Here is a 19,714-nt window from a genome sequence, read left to right on the forward strand (position 1 = left end):
AAACCGCAAACGTGTTTGTTTAAGGGGGTTTTTAATTCAATTTCTCACTTTATTAACTTCAAAAACATATTTTTCGAAGCTTTTTTGAATAAATCAGGGTTCTAAAAAACTAAAATTATGATGAAAAGTGAATAATTTTAATAGGATTTGGGAAAAACAATTAATATATATTTTTAATGTCTGTCTTAACCTTGGGAATCCAATTCGTATTAAATATATATCACTTTCAAACCACCAGATATCCGACCGTGACCGCAACACCTCTAATTTGCATAAATAAACAAATAAACAAAGGGCTTAGTCAGGGCAATTGGCTAAAAAAAAAACAATAATAATAAGTAAATAAAAAACAAGTTAGTGCAATTAGCGGAGGAGGGGGGTGGCGAGACGTTACCAAAACAAATTCTACGCGCCAACGTGTATCTGTGTGCTTTTGCGACTGTGTGGGTGTCGAAGCAGGCGGTTGAAGCTGCAAAGCTTTGCGCCGCCGTCCGATCTCGCAGTCTCTTTTGACTTCGACTCTCGAACGGTTCATTCCACATAACGCGCACGAAAACAACTCGTCCTAAAGGGTCAACAGGTGTGTGTAACGGGGTGCATTTTTCAGTGTGTGTGTCTGTGAGAGAGAGAGAGAGAGAGCTTGAATGGGCGGAAGAGCGTAAGCCAGTGTTGTAAAGTACGCGCAGTGAGATCATAAACTGGGACTCCCATCGCTAAGAAAAGAATCGTCTCTAAGAAAAGCTGAACAGAATCCGAAAGTTTGTCAACGACAAAATTAGCCACTTTCCGACAGGCCGTGGAAATAAATCCAGCCCTAATACATAACAAGTTGGTGCTGGTAAAGTGACCTTGTTCGGAAGCCCACGAAACAATCTACATCCGAGCATTTGCAGGCGCCAGTTACTTAACCCGAGTGACCCGAGGGATGGAGTCCACAAAGGAATACCTGCAGGCCAAGTACCAGGGCTTATGTAACTACCTGGAACGGGACACAATCGGCAGCGAGCTGGTCATCTACGGCACCTCCGCCCTAATGCTGGCGGTGGCCTACGTGAAGCGCAAGCCCGCCTACCTGGTGCGCCAGTTCAAGCAGCCCTCCCACATCCCCGAGCGTCTCATCAACGAGCGCGTCATGCACACCGGCCGGATCTCCGGAGTGCAGCAGCGCGACCAGGACACGCTCCTCCTCATCCAGCACCGTCCACTGATTCCGCTGTTCACCAGCCGGAAGCGCCTGCTGCCCGTCAAGCTGCCGGGTGTACGTGTCAACGCCAACGGCTACTCCTGGCTGAACCAGTGCCTGGTCGGACGGGAGGCCACCTTCCTGCCGCTGAAGAGCAGCAACAAGGACTTCGTCGTCTGCCAGCTGTGCCTGGTGCACCCGCCCAAGGGCAACCGCCTGCTGGACGTCTCGGAGACCCTTCTCAAGCTGCGATTCGCCCGCTTCGCCCAGGATGCAGCGGCCGCTGTGAAGCGCAACGGGAAGTACTACCAGTACTTGCAGAAGGTGGAACGCACCACGGCCGAGAAGGAGGCCTGGCTGAGCTGGGCGGCCAGCTATCCGTACATCTGGCGCCGTTTCAACGAGCTCAAGCAGCGTCTCCTGCCCAAGGAGAAGCTCCTGCCGGAGCTGGTCCGCTGATCCAGCCCATCCCCAGGGCGGGGTGGCAATACAAAACGAACGACAATCGATCCACAGACCAGCTGTACGTGATTGTGTGCCGATTTGCTCAGTTGGCTTAACCGAACGCAAGCATTTTTTTAAAATAAACAAAATGTTGTTTTGCCATCACGGATGACATCAGTCCGTGGTCTTGCTGTGTGTGCTGTGAGTGTGTGTGCGTGTGCTTGAGAGTTTTAGAATATGTGGACGGACGCCGTTTCCCAAATAAAACGATTATAATACCCAACTTTTCACTGCCTGAGTCTCACGAATTATTATACATATTTGATTTTCTTCTCAATCCCATTCTTTTTCTGTTCCCCCGAACGATTGCAGTTCTTTCTCCACCTTCAGCCACACCACCGTCCCACGAATCTCAACCAAAATGAGCTGCGGAATCTCCATGGTTAAATATATCCTATTTATATTCAATTTGCTCTGTTCGGTGAGTACCCCGCCTCATGGATTATATCATTTTCCGACCGGGCTATAGCCGGGGCCCAGCCCCAATTTAGTCCCAGCTTAGGCTCTCGAATGATACAACTAGCATGCTACTACGGTTTAAACTGGTTTGCCCCCAACCAGTAATAACCAAATCCGAAAATTGGTAGTGTCTGGCGAGAAAGTTTCAGGCCTACAGACTCGGAATCAGGTCGAAAAAATTGTTTTTTAGGGTTGTATCTTAAGTAATATTTTTTATTAGTCAACGTGATTAGAAATCTAATTATAGAAGTCTGTTAAAACTTACAATAAACTTTAAAATTAATTACAAATTGTACGAAAAGGTATAGGTATACTTTTCAAGCGAACTGTACTCTGTTTGGGGGCAAGACTTTTGGGGGAACTTGCGATCATTAGTATGCCAAACCTGTTATTAAAATTGGGCTACCTCAGTGACGTAGTGCCACCAAAATATTCTGTATTCATTTGTGTACACTCTGGACCCCCCCAAAAAAATGTGTTTGTTTATTTTTTGGTGGCCTAAACGGGTTTCGGAATAGAGTTCCCCCACATTCGTACAATCGTACTCCGTATTATGGCATCCGGCTGAGCCCCGAGGTTAACTGGTTCCAAGTGGCCGAAACGAAAGCCACCAGCAGTGGCATTTCAATATGCTTTTGCAACTTCTAACTGCAACTGTACTCTGGTCGGACAACCAGTTTGGAGCCCTGACTTCCAGGTGTTATCGGACATTATTCCCGTCACGCAAACATCAAATGCCAATTGCACTGAGAATTTTTACACTCCCACTCAGCGTAGAATTGTGCAACTGCTTTGGATGGGACGGCCCAAAATAGTTGACTTAATTGGAGGTGAACTTGCCCCCATTTCGGCCAGAGCCAAAAAAAAAAAAAATGAAGAACATCACAACGTCAAACTTGAACTAAATTTCCAACGAGTGGGGGAGTGGGGCCTGGGGATGCCGGACAGCACTAGAGAAGACCCACCCAGACGGGTGGGTGGGAATCTATATAATTAGACATCGCTGATGTCGCCATTCTGCTCTCATCTGTTCCGATCTGATCTGCTCCATTGAACTGATGAACTCGTCAGTCTCTCCATTAGTCATGGCGCTATTAGATCGAATTAGTTTATCTCTCTAATTAAATAGAGCATGACGCAGGGCGATAAAAATCAAAATCAAAGCCAAGGTAAATTTGTTTTCGATTCTTATCACAGATATCACAGGACTAACAGTAATCTTAATTAGGAATAGAGGTGAACCGATAAGAGATACGCCATTTTGACAAGCCATCACTGCAATAGTGGGCAGAATATTTCATAAAATAAATAGTTCTAGCATAGAAGGTATTCATATTTTATATATTCAGTTAGTTTATGTTTATTTTGTGTATTTAGTTAACAATTAAAAGAACAAACTCGTAAAAGGCACTCGTTTTCATTCAAAAAGTATCGTTAGCTTTTCGATCTTTTCGAAAAAAGCTTTTCTGGAAAGTTTACACTGCGAACAATTGATAGATTTTTGTTTAAAAAAGCTTACTTTTAATAGCCCAACCAACTTTTAAAAAGAAAGAATGATTTAGTAGAATGATGAATAATAATTTAAAATGAATAAATTAATAAAGACGGGTTAAATATTTATATAAAGTGAAGGAGATAAAAAGCTTAAAAGACAAGACCTCCAGTATATCTTTTTTATAAAAAACTAAAAACCTACAAACAACTAATAAATTAATAAAGACGGGAGAACTATTTGAAATTAGTGAAGTAAAGAAGATTAAATGCTTTAAAGACTAGACCTCCATTGTATATAAAATAAATTTTAATTCCCAAAGATATTTTTAAAAACAACTTCAACCTACAAATTTTAAAGATAAGGTCTAATTTCTTGTATTTTTATATAACTTTTTTATATCAACTCCTTATAAGCCCTATCAAAGCTGACTAAACTAATCAGTAAATAGTTATTGTTCTCATAATTTTTATTAAATATTATTAGCTCATAATTTGTTAATTTTTAACAATTAACTTCCCAGATATGTGGCATCTTGCTGATCGTATTTGGAGCCTTGCTGTTCAGCAACATCCACAGCATCGATGACTTCGCCGAGGCCGTGAGGAACCAGCAGGTGCCGATTACCATGATCGTCCTGGGAGCCGTTATCCTTCTGATCTCATGGTTCGGCTGCTGCGGTGCTATCCGGGAGTCCTACTGCATGTCCATGACGGTAAGGTTAATCTCTGTTTTATGGCATAGATTCTAGGAATATTTTTATATCTTTACCTGTAGTACTCGATTCTGCTGTTCGTCCTGATGATTGGACAGCTGGCCCTGGTCATTTACATGTGGGTGCACAAGGAGCAGTACCTCAAGTTGATGGGAGATGTGGTGGAGAAGGCCTGGGAGCGTCGCACTCGTCGTGCCGACTACATGGATGCCATTCAGATCAGCGTAAGTATTGAAGAGAGAGTTTCTCCTAATGATATAATGATTATAATTATTCTAATGCCTTTAGATGGAGTGCTGTGGACGCAGCAGCTACGCCGACTACTCCTACCAGGGATTCTTCCCGCCTTCCTGCTGCAAGGACACCAACAACTGCCGCTCGGACACTGTCTACAGGCGAGGATGCAAGGGAGCCTTTGTTGATTTCTGGGACAGGAACAGTGACATTATCAAGTATTCCGGACTGGTTATTGCAGCCATTGAGGTGCGTTGGAGTTATACTATTTATTGAAAATGTAATTGTTTTGATATTGATCCTGATCCTTTTGTATCCTTTCAGTTTGTTGGCTTTGTCTTCGCCTGCTGCCTGGCCAATAGCATCCGGAACTATCGACGCCGTGCGGACTACTAATCCCTAAACTATATTTAATTGAAACAAAAAGTACGAATTATGTTGCCCAATTTACGAATTCATCACCTGATACGGATGGCCATTGAAAATTAACATTATCTCAAGTTATTATGCAGCGAAGCACGCAACCAATTAGACATGATCGCGTTTTAAAGGATCATAATAGGATCAGAGTTACATATATTGATTGTGCTAATTACTTATTTTTTTAATTACTGTACAAATTAATTTATAAACATAGAGATTGCAATAAACTGAGACATTTATTTTACAAAAAGAAACAATTTCTTTCAAGTTCTCTGGCTATTTTTTATTAAGAGGCGACTTTTTTTTTTGTGAATGTAAGTACGTGTTACGTCTCAGGCACAAATTTGGGAGCCTGTTGTTCAAGAGCATTGTACAATTGTATAATATATAATATATAGTATTTGTATAATAAATAGTGCGTGTTTACACGCTTCCAATACTTGCATACTTGGCTCGCTAAAAGCTAATGTATATATATGACCTAATACATAAATCGTGAGTATATAAAACATAGAAAGCTGTGTCCGTATAAAAGTGTTTTAAAAATGTTGAGATTACAAAATAAACAAAGCAAGAAAGGTGCGTATAACAATGAACATTCCGTTCCGGCATATAACAATATTCGATCTGTACATCCCTACTAGAGGATAAGAGGATTGAATCCGGATTAGATTGAATTCAAGTGACTTTATGTTACAGTGATACTGAAACCATGATGTCACTCACAATCTAACCCTCCTGGCAAGGGAGGGTCCTCGTCCTCCAGCCCAATAGGCGTATAGACCGATTGAAACTCATCCTACGAGGCCGCTAAGCTGGCACTCGGACTGGAGGACTCCTCGTCGTCTTCGGTTTTGTCCTTCGGAGTGACTTGAAGTAGTTTCTTCAGAGATTCAATGCAGTGCTTGGACCCCTCCATGGCCTCATTCGATAGCTGAAAAGGATTTGGATTAGATTTTTGATTTTTTTTTGGAAATATTGATAGAGTACCATGGTAAAGTTTAGGAATCCATGGGGTAGACCTTCCAAAATTTCCAACTGCACATCACGGCCAAGGCGCTTGAGTTTCTTGGCAAACATTACGCAATCATCCAGGCAAGGGTCCATATTAAGAGTCTACAAGAAAGGATATTAGAGTTGTATTATTATTATTATTATTTAGCTCACAAGAATTTTTGTTTCTGGCATCTGGGATAGCCATTCGTCACTGGCCCAATAGGGCGACAGGAAGGGATCCTTAGGCACATCAAAGGCGAACTCCTCGCTGGGGCTCCTGGCAATCAGTGCATCCATGTTGCGCACGTCCCGCTGGTCGACCGTGTTGGCCCCATGGATCTCGTAGGACTGAGTGTAGCGGGTTAAGGTATTTGTGATGTTATTGACGGCGTCCTGAAGCCGACCCTGAAGCGTGTCGATTGCGATGAGATCGCGTCCCGTCTCCACAAGGATATTATCATCCTCGTTGACTTTTCCATGTCCATTTTCCTTAGGTCGTTCCGGGGCATCTGTTTCTTCGGTCGCCTCCATGGTGGCGGTGTCAATCAGATACTTGTCCAGGAAGTTGTCAATGTAGGCTGCTGAGGCGGCGTCCTGGGGGGTATCAGCGGATATCTCAACGGGGTAATGGACAATGGGTTGCGAGTCGTCTTCGAAGGAGACACAGGAGCTGTTGTCGCCCTCGGTGTTGGGCAGATCGGTTCGCTCCACGGTCTGGCTGTGGTACGAGGCCGAGGCACTGGCGAAGGTGTCACTGCTGTCGTCATCCGGCTCGGGATTGGCTTCCAGGGGTGTCAGGGGGCTCCTGGCTATCGAGGTGCGGCGACTGGAGTTGAGACTGCCCACATTGGACTTCTGGGCGTTGCGGATTTGAGCCGCATCCTCAACGTGTCTGGCGTTCTCTCTCAGCGTCTCCTGGGCAGGAGCGGCATAGGCACGTAGGCATCGCATCATGAAACCGAATGGCAGCAGCGGGTCCATCAGGCACAGAAGCCGAGCTGGACTGGGCACGAAGCTAACCAGAGTGGGGCAGTAGGCCAAGAACAGACCGTCTGGCACGCGAACTCCCTGCTCGATGCACTTGAGGGCCACTCCGATGGAGAGATTCGCTCCCGCCGAGTCCCCAGCACACACAATTCTCTCCGCAGTTGTGCCCAGGAGCTCGGTGTTGTTCAGCATCCAGCAGTAGGCGTAGTATACCTCCTGAAGGGCTCGTGGGAAGGGAGCTTCCGGCGCCAGGCTGTAGTCCACCGAGAGAATGGGGCAGTCCAAGGACACCGCCCAATCCCTCAGGTATAGCTCATGGGATTTTGAGGACTGGGCCACAAAGCCGCCGCCATGGCAGTGAAACAGAATGGACCGGCTCGGCGGTGGGGGCTTGTGCCATCCTCGATACCGGCCCTCGCCCAGCATCCCGGAGCGTCTCCTGGCGCTCAGCAGACGCACGGAAACCGGCAGACCAGGTCCCAGATGAGCCGTGGGCACTGGTATATCTACAAACTCATCGTCTCCCACGTTCTGGTTAACATCGCTGCTGGAGTTCTCTTTGGGCTTGAAGCCCTTCCGTCGCGGTAGCTTAAGGGGCTCCGCCGGCAGCTCTATCAGCCGGTTCACCTTAATGGAACTTCCCACGATGCTTGGGAGCTTGAGCATCAGTTCTGATTCGGCAAGAAACCAGAAGGACTTGCAGAAATCGATCTTGGCGTTCTGCGAAATGTTAACGATGCGGCGGGCGCGCAGTTCCGGATTCATGAGGTACTTGCCGCTGGTCCACAGACTCCGGGTGGTCTTCACGATGGCACCGTCACCCTCCTGGGAGTAGAAGGACTCGGAGTAACTGGCCATGGATATGCCCAGGAACCTAAGAACTCCCCGAATGGAGTCGCCATACTGAAAGCCCAGACAGCGTCCGTAGAAACAATACTGATTAATGGTGTCCCCCAGCTCGAAGAGCTGCTCGGCAGTGTGGTTTCCGCAGGCGAACAGGTCGCCGGTGTTGACCGACCACTGGCGCAGGATCAGCAGATACTGCATACAGGTGCACAGGGAGGAGAGCAGCTGCGAGCAGGCCTCGACCTCCTTCATGTAGAACTTCTTGCGGAAGAAGAGAGTCGATCGAAAGGCAAGTAGCTGCCGGCAGATGTTGCTGCCGTGGGAAATGCAGGCGTTGGTAACATAGATGAAGCTTCGGTATCCGTTGCCGGGCGTCTGTTCATCGAAGTCGTACTCGTGGGCGAAGGCCTGGATCTGCAGGACCAGCCTATTGGCCAGTACTATGAAATCCTGCCAGGCAATGTGGGCGGCGTGCAGGCGCTGACCGTACTCGGTGTTGTCCTTGGCGAAGAAGGAGGCGTGCTCCTGGCAAGCGGAGAAGAGGCTACCGTAGTCTGTCTGCAGGTCGGCGGGTACGTTGGAGGGTGGGTCGATTGTCTCCGGTCCAGCTTTTCCGTTCATCGAGCTCCGGATCCCGTCTTCGTGGGCTAGTTTCAGATTGTCGTTGAAGAGAGCGCTCAATTGGGGGCTTCCCCGCTCCGCAGAAGTTGCGTCAATCATTGTGCGCTAGCCAGAATAGAAAGTTTGTTAGTTATTTCTTTGTTTTCAATCACAAAAGGCTTATCAAACAATACTGGGTGATAACAAGCCACAACTATTTACATTGTTACAGGATGCGACTGACTAACTTTGTGTGAAAGGTGTGAAGGTCGTCTGAGCCACCTCAGAGACTAGAGCTTTTGTGCCAGTTTGTCATGAAATGGAACGGAATTTTTATGGAACCAAATCGAATCAAATTCCGGTTTCACTTCAAGCTGGCATTGTACTGCATCTCATTACCATTAAAAGTGCATTTCAAAGCTACCTGCGCCAAAGAAAGGCCATCAAAACTTTCACTCAACTACGCACTTTGTCCAGACGTCTGCTATTTAACGACTTTAACGATTGGTTTTCGGGTTCTTGGCTCGAACACTTACAATGTAGTGCCACGGTGCGTCTAAGTTAATTCATTCTAACAGACTCCAGCTAAGGCGGCTCTTTATATATTTTATAAAACTTGGGACATCAAGTTTACCGAATTAGGCCAGTGTGGCCAGCAAACTGTCGGGAAGAGTATTTTGAGACCAATTTGTATATCGCGGGAGTGCGATCACTAACGCCGTTATCGATACTATCGTTACAGGTCCATCGAATATGTAAACTATTTCGCAATAGCGGCTCGGAAATTCAATTTAAATACATTTAATTGCGATATGTTGACACATTGAACGGCAAAAAGGCATCGGCAACATGAGCATGAGCATTGTGCAATATTTTGGCAACCAGCTGAGCAAGTGCGGCTACTGTTCCGGCACCAACTGCAGCAAGTCGCACGGTGAGAACAAAAACCAAAAAAACAGAACCCGAAACAGGTCCCCAGGTGCAATGTACTCATTACTTTCGTTGTGTATGACTCAGGTATGCATGCGTATAGCATGCGATGCCAGGACTACCAGGATCTCATCGACCGCGGCTGGCGTCGCTGCGGAAACTACTGCTACAAGCTGCGCAATGAGGATACCTGCTGCCCCTGCTACACCATCAAGTGCGATGCCCTGGAGTTCAAGCTGACCAAGTCCAACAAGCGCATTCTGAGGCGCATGTCGCGGTATTTGCGTGACGGAAAGCGTGAATCTGGCTCTGGGAACGGTGGTGACGGGGATGGGGATGCGGATGATGCAGCATTACATGGCGAGGTCAATGCCAGCGAGCCCCAACCGCAGCTGCCTGATAAGAGTCCGGCTGTTATCAATGTGGAGCAAGTTGCGTCACTCGTGGAGGCTCAGAAGAAACCCAACCCGGTAGCCAAGCCGTCCCCACCAGCTGCTACCGGTCCGTCAGCTCCACCCCCAACTCTTGGCACCAACAAATGTGCGTTCAAGATACTGATCCTTGTGAAAATGGTAATTTATTTTTTATTTCTTATCAGCTGCCGCACCGATCTCGAATGCGCCGCGCAAAAAGGCGAAGCAAATGCGGTTGGAGCGTCGGCAGGCCAAACTGGGGGATTTGGCACCACCGCCACCCACCAAGCCCGGTTCTCAGGAGAAGGGTCTACGCGACTTTATATCGTCTGCCAGCGAGAGTGACAAGCACAAGCTACAAGTACGTACCAATTGCTTTAATTCTTAACTACTGTTTGTGGCCGTATGCAGAGCTTGGTTGGTTAGCGTGTTAATTTTGTGTTGTGTGTTCGGTTTGCGTTATGTGTGCTTGTGTCCAACCTGCGACCGATGAACCCCATTACGAGTGTCCCTCTACATGTAGACACACTGTTTTGTGCTGTTTGTGTTCTTGCAGATCACTTTGGTCGCTTCCTCAGACATTGAGCGCACTTGCGCTGATGAGGTGCTCGCATTGTATCGCAAGTACCAGTTAGTCGTTCACAATGATAATCCTGCACGCCTCACCCTTGCTAGTATGCAGCGGTTCTTGGTCAAATCGCCCCTTAAGGTAATTATAAACTCTGATTCTTATTAGCCGAATTGTCGTTGCAGCTGCGTCTGGTGCACGTCCACAGCAACGAGTTCAAGCGCACTCTGCCCGCCAGCTACAGTCTGTACCGAAAGTATCAGATATCCATTCACAACGATCCGCCCAAGGACACAGAGGCCTACAAGGATCATCTGCAAATGACGCCCATGAAGGTTGCTCCATTTTCAGCGTTCGAAAATCAAACTTTTTTAGGGCGAATACGTAATATTTCATTTTTAATTCCTTTTTAGAATGAAAAGCCCATCGATGGGCCGGAAATGGGTTACGGATCGTTTCATCAACAGTATTGGCTGGACGATAAGCTAATAGCTGTGGGTGTAATCGACATACTGCCTGGATCAGTCAGTTCTGTGTACTTCTTTTACGACCCAGAGTATAGCTTCTTATCGCTTGGAACATATGGATCTCTCAGGTAAAGAACAGACTTCCAGGATATCAAGAGTATTATATTTAAAGTATATTATATTTCAGGGAAATAGACTTTGTGCAGACGATAGCCGAGAGTGTGCCGTCATTGAAATACTATTACATGGGCTTCTACATTCACTCCTGCCCCAAAATGCGCTACAAGGGCAAGCTGTCTGCCTCCTACTTGCTGTGCCCAGAGACTTACGTCTGGCTGTCGCTTACTGACGGTGATAATACTGGAAAATTCCCTTTATCTTCTTGTTTAATTTTAACTATTTTACTGTCATCATTAGCCATTCGTTCTAAGTTGGATGAAAACAAATACCAGCGTCTTAATCCGGATGATTCTGCCAGGGATGTGAATGAGTTTCTGATGGAGCACTTGGATGAGGTTATGCTGCTGCTAGATTCCAAAACCTTTACTGATTACAAGCACTATTTGAAGGTATTTCAAGTCGGATAATAGTCTTAAATGGATAATTTATTTGAATTTTGTTAGATTGTTGGCCAAGACAAGGAGCGAGACACGATTGTAGAATACAGCAGGCTAGTGGGAAAAGATTGCGCCCGGAGGATGCTGTATGTTAACATGTCCTAAAGATGAACACAACTTTTATTTTTAATTGGTCGGTTTAGAGCCATAGTAGAGATTAAAACTCCCTTTGATTGTTTATTCATTGTTGATCTTAGCAAATATGTTCTAAATTAAATCAGCTTTACAGAATAATTAAATGTTCAATGGCCTTGCACTTAAATATATGCAGAGTTTATTTTGCTAATGGAACACCGACTATTTTGTGTATCAGGTGCCTTTTAAGTAAGCTGTAAGTCATTAATACAACGGCGAGGAGACAAGCGGACAGATGTTTTCACTCATCATCGGAGCTTATCAGGAACAAGCAGCTAAATGCATCAATTAAGCTTTATGGGCTGGCAACGGCGACCCACACAGACATTCCATGTTGGCACTTGTCGGATAACCAGCCAGCTGAGATAATACATTATGGCCTATATCATGAGATAGTTAGTCGTCCAGGAAGCTAACGGCAGCCATAAAGTTAAAAAGCGGTGAGCTGCCGAATGGTTCGGATGCCAGAGGCCCTTTGCAATTAGTCTTCAAATTGTTCCAGGTGAGGAGTCTGTAATATTTGTTCAAAAACAAATAAATAACTTATAACCTGATGTTCTGCGCATCTGTGGCTTTTCGCTGGCATTTACTAATTATATAAAATTGTGAAACACTTGAACGGTTAGATGACTTTTCGCAACACGTGTTTAATAATTGTATTTTTAAAAACTTAATTTAAGAATGGCGGCGGATTTCGACCGTTCGAAGTTATAAAACTGCCAAATTCCTTCATAAACTATTCAGCACCAACGCGAATTTGTATAATAAATTAGCAAGGAATATTATGTGTTGTGGGGGATATGGTAGAAATTTATTTTAAATTGTTAGTCACCGTGTTTATTGATTTACATTTTAGCACGATTTTGTGAAAATAAGTGTTTCGATTTTGGTGTGTTCGCTGGTAAGTAAAATCGCATGCGATTTTTTTGGCACGCTATCAGAAAGCGTAAAAAGCCAGTCGTCGAGCTATACGAGGAGATTTTAGCCGTCAACAACAATTTAAACAATTTTTTAACCGCCGCTGCTGCCGGGGGGCTGTTGCTTGGCTAAAATCAGTGACTGCGAGTGCGACGACTGCGCTGCAAAGTTTTGCTTAAAAATCGTCGCCCCAAGCCCCAAGCCCCAAGTATATATGCCATTGGCAGTTGGCGATTTAGCTTCATTCGGCGCTCGACGTTCTCAGCAGTTTGATCCGGCGGCGGTGGCCGGCTACCAAAACTTAACCAAGTAGCTCCAAGTAACTCTACTCCAAGTACCAAAATAACAAAAGTGAGTCGTCGGTGCAACTAAAAAAATTCAAGCAATTAAAGCATTATTCGAGGCTCTCAACGGGAAAGTCCAGTTTTGGAATTCCGAATTTTCGAATTCCGATATCCAAAACATTTCTCATACAACATCATACAATATTAAGTTTTGGGGGCCGTTTTTGTGGAAAAATTCCATGCAAAATTGTGCCACGAAAGAAGTGTGAGACGAAGCCATAAGTGAAGATGAACAGCGAAGACTTTGAGTGCTTTGTGATCGATCGTGTGATTTTTGGTGAATAGTTTTCAAAAAGTTTTCGAAAAATAACGAACCTCTGAATGTGGATCAAGAACAAATAGGCCTCTGGGACAGGCCCTCTTTTCCGTCTACTTTCAATCTAAAATGTCGACTATTTTTAGTGTTGGCCATTTTGGCCCAAAAAAAAATTTGAATTTCAAATAATATAATAACTGGTTTTGTTTTTTGTTTTTGAATGCGATTCATTGAACCGCGACCACCGTTCCGAAACAATTTCATTTTTATTGTGGATTTTGGGCAAGTGATCTCTTTCCGGTCCGGGAATCGATAATCAGCAGTTGTTATTCCAATCTTTCAGTCGGAATACCAGACTTTGGACTATCTTGTATCTGGTATCTGGTTCGATGGAAACTAGTTACTGGGTTAATGTCAAATATTTCTCAAATCGTATGCAAAAATAATATATATTTTGAAACGCACGGTTTAATATTTTTGCGACTCGTGTTCGTTATTAACATGCGCGTGCAATTTTCGACATTGTCGCATTGATTTCTCATTATTCAAATGCCAAATAAAACGGACAGGTATTTACAATCGTAATACAACGAATAATATTGCGATGTGCCTTTTTTTTTCCTTCCAAAAAAAAATTAATTATAACGTGCAAAAATGCAAAAAAACACAGATTATATGATTCGAATGGGAATCAGTGCAAATAGTAGTTTACTGTGAGGCTATGAGAACCGAAAAAATAATAAAAACAATGATCTACAATACAAAAAAATGCCAACTAACTGGGTTCATTACCTTTTTTGCCATTTGTTTGCCAGTTACGGTTGATTGCCGTTGAATACATTTGCAGAGTTCAGAGCCAGAAATTAGAATCAGAATCGGACACCAGTCGGGTGACAACAAATGACACAGGGGCTTCGACTTGTCGAGGATCCAAAAGATATATAGCGAAAGATATAGCGAAAGATATGGGAAAAGAGAGAGAGACCCACCTCAAACTGTGTCAAGTGGGTAACCAACTCTTATGTAAAGTGGCAAGCGTGTTGGGAATAGCTAATAAATTGGGCTCCAAACAGATGGAGCCATCTCCCCTTCAAGTTCCAAGAAACCCAACAGTTTATCAGCCTTGTAGTGTGTATTTTGATCCTGCTATCCGCCCATAAATCAAATCATTTATCGCATCAATCCACAGTCCACTGCGATTGCGGCTAATTGACGATTAACCTGACTTTAATGACCGCTGTTTACTAGCCAATGATGGCTAAAACTTATCTCGCTCCGTCCGTCCGGCCATATTCGACTATATTTTATAACACCTACTTTATGGCCAATAAATTGTCGAGCTGATTTTATAGAGTCCGACATTGAAGGCGATGATGGTGGAACGTAACGTTTAAGATTAGAGAGAGGCTGACGGGATGGCTTACTTTCCGCACATTACTAAGTAACTTAGTAACTTATTAACTTAATAACTTGGGCAGTAAGTTGGGGAAAGCACACACTCTTAGTCACCAAAAAATAAAGGAATATGATTTGTTTGGGCTTTCAAAACAATGCTCTCGGTGAACAATCTGTAACCAGATCTTAAATCTCTCTAATTCTGCCCTATAATTAAAAGTTCACTAACTTACTATTAAGTCCAAATTAAATCTGAAGGTTATTAATTGGCTAAGGTTCTTTGATCTTTTCCCATGGGCATCTATAATTAAAAATTTCAATTCACGTATTGCAAATCAATAATTTTGTACAAATATATTGTTTGCCAAATTAGTTTTCCCGAATCTACCGGGTATTTCACATCCAAATCACGTAATTAAATTTGAATTGAAATATTAAAAATATCTTTAGACCGTTATCTAGTCTCTGCTTGGGATAAATTATAGATGAAATATCTATTTATGGAATAAAAAGAAAAAACCCTTTGTTTCTTTGGGTTTTTTTTCGAGCTCTTGAAGATAAGTTGGCGCTTGTTCTATACTAGACTTTACTGCCTTTCCTTGGCTCCATTCAGAAATTTGCTTGCGATAAGTTATCACGGAAATAATAGGAAAATTTAAGGTGTACACTTATGAGGGCCCTCCTCATGATTTAAGGGGCCTCTTAAATCAGTTAAGAACAGAGAGCTCTCATTAGTGTTTGAATTTGTTTCTTAATATATATTTCTCCCAGGCCGATTCATAACAAAAACTGTGCCATATTGTGGGTGGAAATATTAAGCAATCCCACAACTGGGCGACTTCACTTAAACTCCCTCTTTATGTCACCCGATTATATATATTTTGAAAGCCATTTTGCGCAAACATTTCTTTTGTGTGGAAAGTGCAGCCGGGCAGCTGTTTAAATGCTTCAATTACCCCGAACTTGGCTTTTATTATAGAGCGATTCTCACTGGCTTCGATATAGGCATAAATGGCATTATCAAATCGCAGGGAAAATTTTTAATGATTTGAAAATGATCGTAGCATGTTGCTGGGCAATTACGGAAAGCAGCTTCCTATTTTCCGGCAACTCTGACGTTTGCTGTTCGACACTTTGATTTATTTTTTGTGCATTTTACAATTTATTTAAACGGGTCTCTCACGTGCCGTGGCGACGGCCAAGTGCCGAGTGGGACGTGCTCATAGAATCTGACAAGTGCATTGCACGCAGATACCGCCGAAAGCACTTTGGAGCGATACGCTTGCCAGTTCTAAATAGACCGTTACACGTGCCCCGCGATTATCGGGTCTAAGCTGGCGGTATTATGACATCTTCATTGAGATAATGGGTTAATAGTCTAACTATTCAAAAATATTAAAAATATATGAGAAATTGTTGAACAAAAGCAATGTTTTTAGACAATATAATTTGATTTATGAACGTTTAACGTTTCACTTTTCAATATATTTAAACAAACAAGCCACTAAAATGTATAGTTGTTTGTGCAACTTACAGTTTTAAGATTTAAATATCTGCTCACGTTTGTTTTTGTTAAAAAAAAGTAAGCCAAAAATAGCCTTAAATTTATTATAGGCTATAGATCTTAGCGATCTGCTGATGATGACTCGGCATATCAATTAATAATTTATTTATTTTATGCTTCCATAAATTTGGCAAAAGTCAGGGGGGAGTACCCCCATAAAGTGATCTGCATAAAAGTGTCTGGCTAACCGCTTCCTGTTGTTGTTTTCTTCTCGTTTCAGCTGACAGCTGTCGACTGCCACCGGCGGACCCATAACAAAAGCCTCCAAAATGGCCTTCATGCCGTGCTGTAAGTATCCGAATCCATCTCCGGTTCGCGGAATATATTGCCACAGTCGGTCGGAGCACGAGTCATGAGTCCATAAAGCCTCACGTGAGATGTCGAAGTGAAATCCCAAATACCCCGAAAAAATTCAATATCCGAACTGCAAATATTGAAATTCGCGCATGCGCAACCCATTAGTAATTTAATTTCGAGTCCCCAGTCAGTCCCCCAGAATAGAGATCTCCGCTAATTACTCTAATAATTCGAGAGGGGCCTGTGCCCCTTCGAAATCTGAATAAATGATCTGTCAATAATAAATATTTACTGTCGTTCGCAGTCTATGTGCCCAAGAGGGTCAACTTGGCCATCATGCTGTTCATGGCTTGTCTCCTCAGCTACATGATGAGGGTGAATCTCTCCATCAACATCATTGCCATGGTGGACACTAGCAGTAACGATAATGGCACCACGGAGGTCCTCCCAGATGTGAGTTTTATGATATTTTTAAAGGGAAAAGCCAAATTACTTTATGGGGAAAAAACAATAATCTTACCTTACTTATTAAGCCTTAAATTAACACTTTTTTGAGTCAATTTTTGCATTGGGGATTTCAATATTAAAATATCTCCCATTTAGCAAAGGCTCTCTAATTGTTTTTGAAACGTTCCTAGAAATTTATGATTCATTTATGATGGAAGTAATGGCTTAAATAATATATTTTATTTTTAATTACAGTACGGACCTCGGTACAATTGGACTCAATCGGACCAGGCCCTGCTGTTGGGTGCCTATTTTTATGGCTACATGATCACTTCCCTGCCCGCCGGAACCCTGGCCGAAATGCTGGGAGCCCGGAATGTGGCAGGATACAGCTGCTTGGTGGCCGGCATCCTCACAGCCTTAACTCCGGCGGCCGCTGCCTGGGACAAGTATGCAGTGTTTGCCGTCCGCTTCCTGATCGGCTTCCTCAACGGAGTGGTGTATCCCTGCTGCCATAGCCTGGTGTCCAAATGGTCGCCGCCGGACGAGAAGGGCAAGTTTGTGGCCTCGCTTATGGGCGGCACCTTTGGCACGGTCATTACGTGGCCCATCAGTGGAGTGATCATCGAGAACCTGGGCTGGAGATGGGCCTTCTACGCCGTGGGCATATTCGTCCTGATTGTGGTGGCCGTGTGGTTCTATCTGGTGGCCGATACTCCTGCCCAGCATACGTCAATCAGCCTCAAGGAGAGGGAATACATTGAAAATAGCTTGGGCAACACCCTCAGCAACAAGAAGGTGAGTTCGGCAGAGTAATTTTTATCTTAATAGCTTTTCTAATAATTATTTATTTATTACAGAAATGGCCTCCATACAAGGAACTGGTTCTTTCGCTGCCCTTCTGGTCCCTGTTATTCCTCCACTACGGCAGCATGTGGGGTCTGTTCTTCCTGATCACCGCCACTCCCAAGTTCTTGAGCGAGGTCCTGGGCTTCAATCTCTCCTCCGCCGGTTTCCTATCAAGCTTGCCACATGTGGCACGTCTGCTCTGCGCCTTTGGATTCGGAGCAGTGGCGGATTGGATTCGTAGCCGGGGCTGGTTGACGGTCACTAAAATGCGCAAGGCCTTCTGCTTACCATGTAAGTTTATTTATTTAGAAAACTTTATTTTTATTCTTTTGGGGCATTATACTCTAAGTGTTTTAGAGAATAATAACAGTAACTGTAACATTACTAATGTTACTAACAGTACAGGATGTCAAAAAACTGAAAATCAACAAAGCAACCTTTGAACTTTTTCAGAGAATGACTCTGAGATTTTCGTATAAATAGAGGTCTCTTGGACATTCCCAGTCATTCAGTTAGTGGCTTTCAAGCTAACAACATCTACTTTTTTCTTCATATTTATTTTTCATTTTATTTTATTTTATTTGAACTGAAAATAAGAAATTGTCAAGTTCTGGGCCTTCTGCAGAAAATGAAGTGGGGATCTTCTTATTTTCTTATTATTTTAGTTTTTTTTTTTATTTTTAATTATTGTTACTTCCAACCCTTGGATCCTATCATGATCTCTATCAGCTCCACGCCCTTCACTGATTTTCTTATTATTTGTTTTTAAGTTTATTTTAATTAATATTTAAAATTAAAAAATGCATGGCCTATCATCAAAGTCGTCTTCAGATTCACGTCATTCAGACATGGTACTTTTGGTCTCTTGGTTTCTTATTTTCTCGTTTTTTTTTATTTTTAATAATTGTTACTTCCAACCCTTGGATCCTATCATGATTTCTATCAGCTTTTTATTTATTTTTAAGTTTATTTTAATTATTATTTAAAATTAAAAAATACTTGGCGTATCATCAAAGTCGTCTTCAGATTCACTTCATTCAGACATGGTATTTGTGGTCTGGTCTCTAATTTTCTTGTTTAATTTTTCTTATTTGTTATTTCGGTGTCATTATACCTTACTTCCATACTTCGGGCGGAAGATTCTCGTCCTTCAGACATTATACTTTTGGTCTCATGTCTTATTTTCTTATTTTTTTTTTTTTAATTTTCTGTGTCAGTCTTTTTTTTATAACTCATGGATCTTATCATGATATCTATTAGCTCCACGGCCTCCCACTAAAAGCATTTTTATTTTTTTATTATAATTATTTTTTGTTTAATTTATTGTGCCATGGATCCCTTCTTCGAACTCATCATTCAAGGTATCTTCGATGATCTATCTTTTTTGCTCATATTTTTATTTTTTGTAATATTATTATTTGTTTCCTTCCTGGATAGCTCACATCTTGCCAGGTGTTATGCTTATTATTCTGGCTTACTTCGGACGAGATCCTTACGTTTGTGTGGCCATTATGACCATTTCGCTGGGATTCAACGGAGCTGCCACTGCCTCCAACTTGGCCAACTCCCAGGACTTGGCACCTAACTATGCGGGTACTCTATATGGAATCATTAACTGCATTGGAACAACGCCAGGAATTTTCTCGCCCTTGATTGTGGCAGCCTTTACAAAAGAAGAGGTTTGTCAGCAGGATTCGTCTAAAGTTTATTGAGTTTAATAGTTTTCTCTCGCCGTTAGAACACCATCGATCAGTGGCATTGGGTCTTCATCATTGGAGCTGCTGCCTACATATTGCCCGCCCTCTTTTTCTGGGTCTTTGGCTCTGGCAAGATCCAGAAGTGGAACGAAGTGGAGACCACAGAGTCGCGAGAGGATATTGTCAACACAAAGTTGTAGTTTGTGTCCTGGCAGTCACCTGTGATGTTTTATGTTTAGTATTATGCCATAACTATGAAGTGCGCTTGTTTTTGGAGAGTCCTATTAAAGCTTTAGCCTTGTATTTATTATTAATAAATATAATTTGTTGTTATTTAGCACACTTGGGCTGTGAATTACTGGCCAAACCAGTTGCTCT

The 19,714-nt window shown here is 43.2% G+C and overlaps 5 protein-coding genes and 1 long non-coding RNA gene across 11 annotated transcripts; 4 read left to right on the forward strand and 2 right to left on the reverse strand.

The window, feature by feature from the left end:
- Window positions 1–115: 115 nt before the first annotated feature.
- Window positions 116–525, reverse strand: LOC116654766. Its single transcript, XR_004309981.2, has 2 exons — window positions 395–525; window positions 116–314 (listed from the first exon to the last, which is right to left on the reverse strand). It is a non-coding gene; the product is annotated as an uncharacterized LOC116654766 (long non-coding RNA).
- LOC6495997 (23 kDa integral membrane protein) lies at window positions 488–5,264 on the forward strand. Its single transcript, XM_001959972.4, has 6 exons — window positions 488–580; window positions 2,000–2,108; window positions 4,162–4,353; window positions 4,416–4,577; window positions 4,642–4,836; window positions 4,912–5,264. Exons 2-6 carry the CDS (start codon window positions 2,049–2,051, stop codon window positions 4,981–4,983), a joined length of 681 nt encoding a protein of 226 aa, XP_001960008.1. The 5' UTR covers window positions 488–580; window positions 2,000–2,048; the 3' UTR covers window positions 4,984–5,264.
- On the forward strand, window positions 580–1,910 carry LOC6495996. Its single transcript, XM_001959971.4, has 2 exons — window positions 580–838; window positions 894–1,910. The coding sequence occupies exon 2, from the start codon at window positions 926–928 to the stop codon at window positions 1,640–1,642; it is 717 nt and encodes a 238-aa protein (XP_001960007.1). The 5' UTR covers window positions 580–838; window positions 894–925; the 3' UTR covers window positions 1,643–1,910.
- A 134-nt stretch (window positions 5,265–5,398) lies between the features above and the next one.
- Window positions 5,399–9,121, reverse strand: LOC6494614 (hormone-sensitive lipase). 3 transcript variants are annotated; one of them, XM_014907377.3, is made up of 4 exons: window positions 8,976–9,121; window positions 6,178–8,565; window positions 6,001–6,126; window positions 5,399–5,944 (listed from the first exon to the last, which is right to left on the reverse strand). In XM_014907377.3, the coding sequence occupies exons 2-4, from the start codon at window positions 8,557–8,559 to the stop codon at window positions 5,810–5,812; spliced, it is 2,643 nt and encodes an 880-aa protein (XP_014762863.1). In that variant the 5' UTR covers window positions 8,560–8,565; window positions 8,976–9,121; the 3' UTR covers window positions 5,399–5,809. The 3 variants fall into 3 exon arrangements, with proteins under 3 accessions (XP_014762863.1, XP_014762864.1, XP_001960009.1); XM_014907378.3 differs by having other exon boundaries at window positions 8,864–9,121; XM_001959973.4 differs by lacking the exon at window positions 8,976–9,121 and adding an exon at window positions 8,662–8,812.
- Window positions 9,122–9,161: 40 nt separating this feature from the next.
- Window positions 9,162–11,696, forward strand: LOC6495998 (arginyl-tRNA--protein transferase 1). 3 transcript variants are annotated; one of them, XM_014908095.3, is made up of 8 exons: window positions 9,162–9,373; window positions 9,457–9,909; window positions 9,968–10,143; window positions 10,339–10,491; window positions 10,764–10,945; window positions 11,005–11,168; window positions 11,235–11,386; window positions 11,441–11,696. In XM_014908095.3, the coding sequence occupies exons 1-8, from the start codon at window positions 9,289–9,291 to the stop codon at window positions 11,537–11,539; spliced, it is 1,464 nt and encodes a 487-aa protein (XP_014763581.1). In that variant the 5' UTR covers window positions 9,162–9,288; the 3' UTR covers window positions 11,540–11,696. The 3 variants fall into 3 exon arrangements, with proteins under 3 accessions (XP_014763581.1, XP_001960010.2, XP_044571669.1); XM_001959974.4 differs by lacking the exon at window positions 10,339–10,491 and adding an exon at window positions 10,536–10,685; XM_044715734.1 differs by lacking the exons at window positions 10,339–10,491; window positions 11,005–11,168; window positions 11,235–11,386; window positions 11,441–11,696 and adding an exon at window positions 10,519–10,685 and having other exon boundaries at window positions 10,764–10,811.
- A 294-nt stretch (window positions 11,697–11,990) lies between these two features.
- Window positions 11,991–19,678, forward strand: LOC6495999 (sialin). 2 transcript variants are annotated; one of them, XM_044715735.1, is made up of 7 exons: window positions 11,991–12,071; window positions 16,267–16,334; window positions 16,648–16,796; window positions 17,046–17,588; window positions 17,651–17,930; window positions 19,077–19,318; window positions 19,378–19,678. In XM_044715735.1, the coding sequence occupies exons 2-7, from the start codon at window positions 16,316–16,318 to the stop codon at window positions 19,534–19,536; spliced, it is 1,392 nt and encodes a 463-aa protein (XP_044571670.1). In that variant the 5' UTR covers window positions 11,991–12,071; window positions 16,267–16,315; the 3' UTR covers window positions 19,537–19,678. The 2 variants fall into 2 exon arrangements, with proteins under 2 accessions (XP_044571670.1, XP_001960011.1); XM_001959975.4 differs by lacking the exon at window positions 11,991–12,071 and adding an exon at window positions 12,693–12,838.
- Window positions 19,679–19,714: the final 36 nt, after the last annotated feature.

The sequence above is a fragment of the Drosophila ananassae genome, chromosome 3L (genome assembly GCF_017639315.1).
Source record: "Drosophila ananassae strain 14024-0371.13 chromosome 3L, ASM1763931v2, whole genome shotgun sequence".
Lineage (NCBI taxonomy): Eukaryota > Metazoa > Arthropoda > Insecta > Diptera > Drosophilidae > Drosophila > Drosophila ananassae.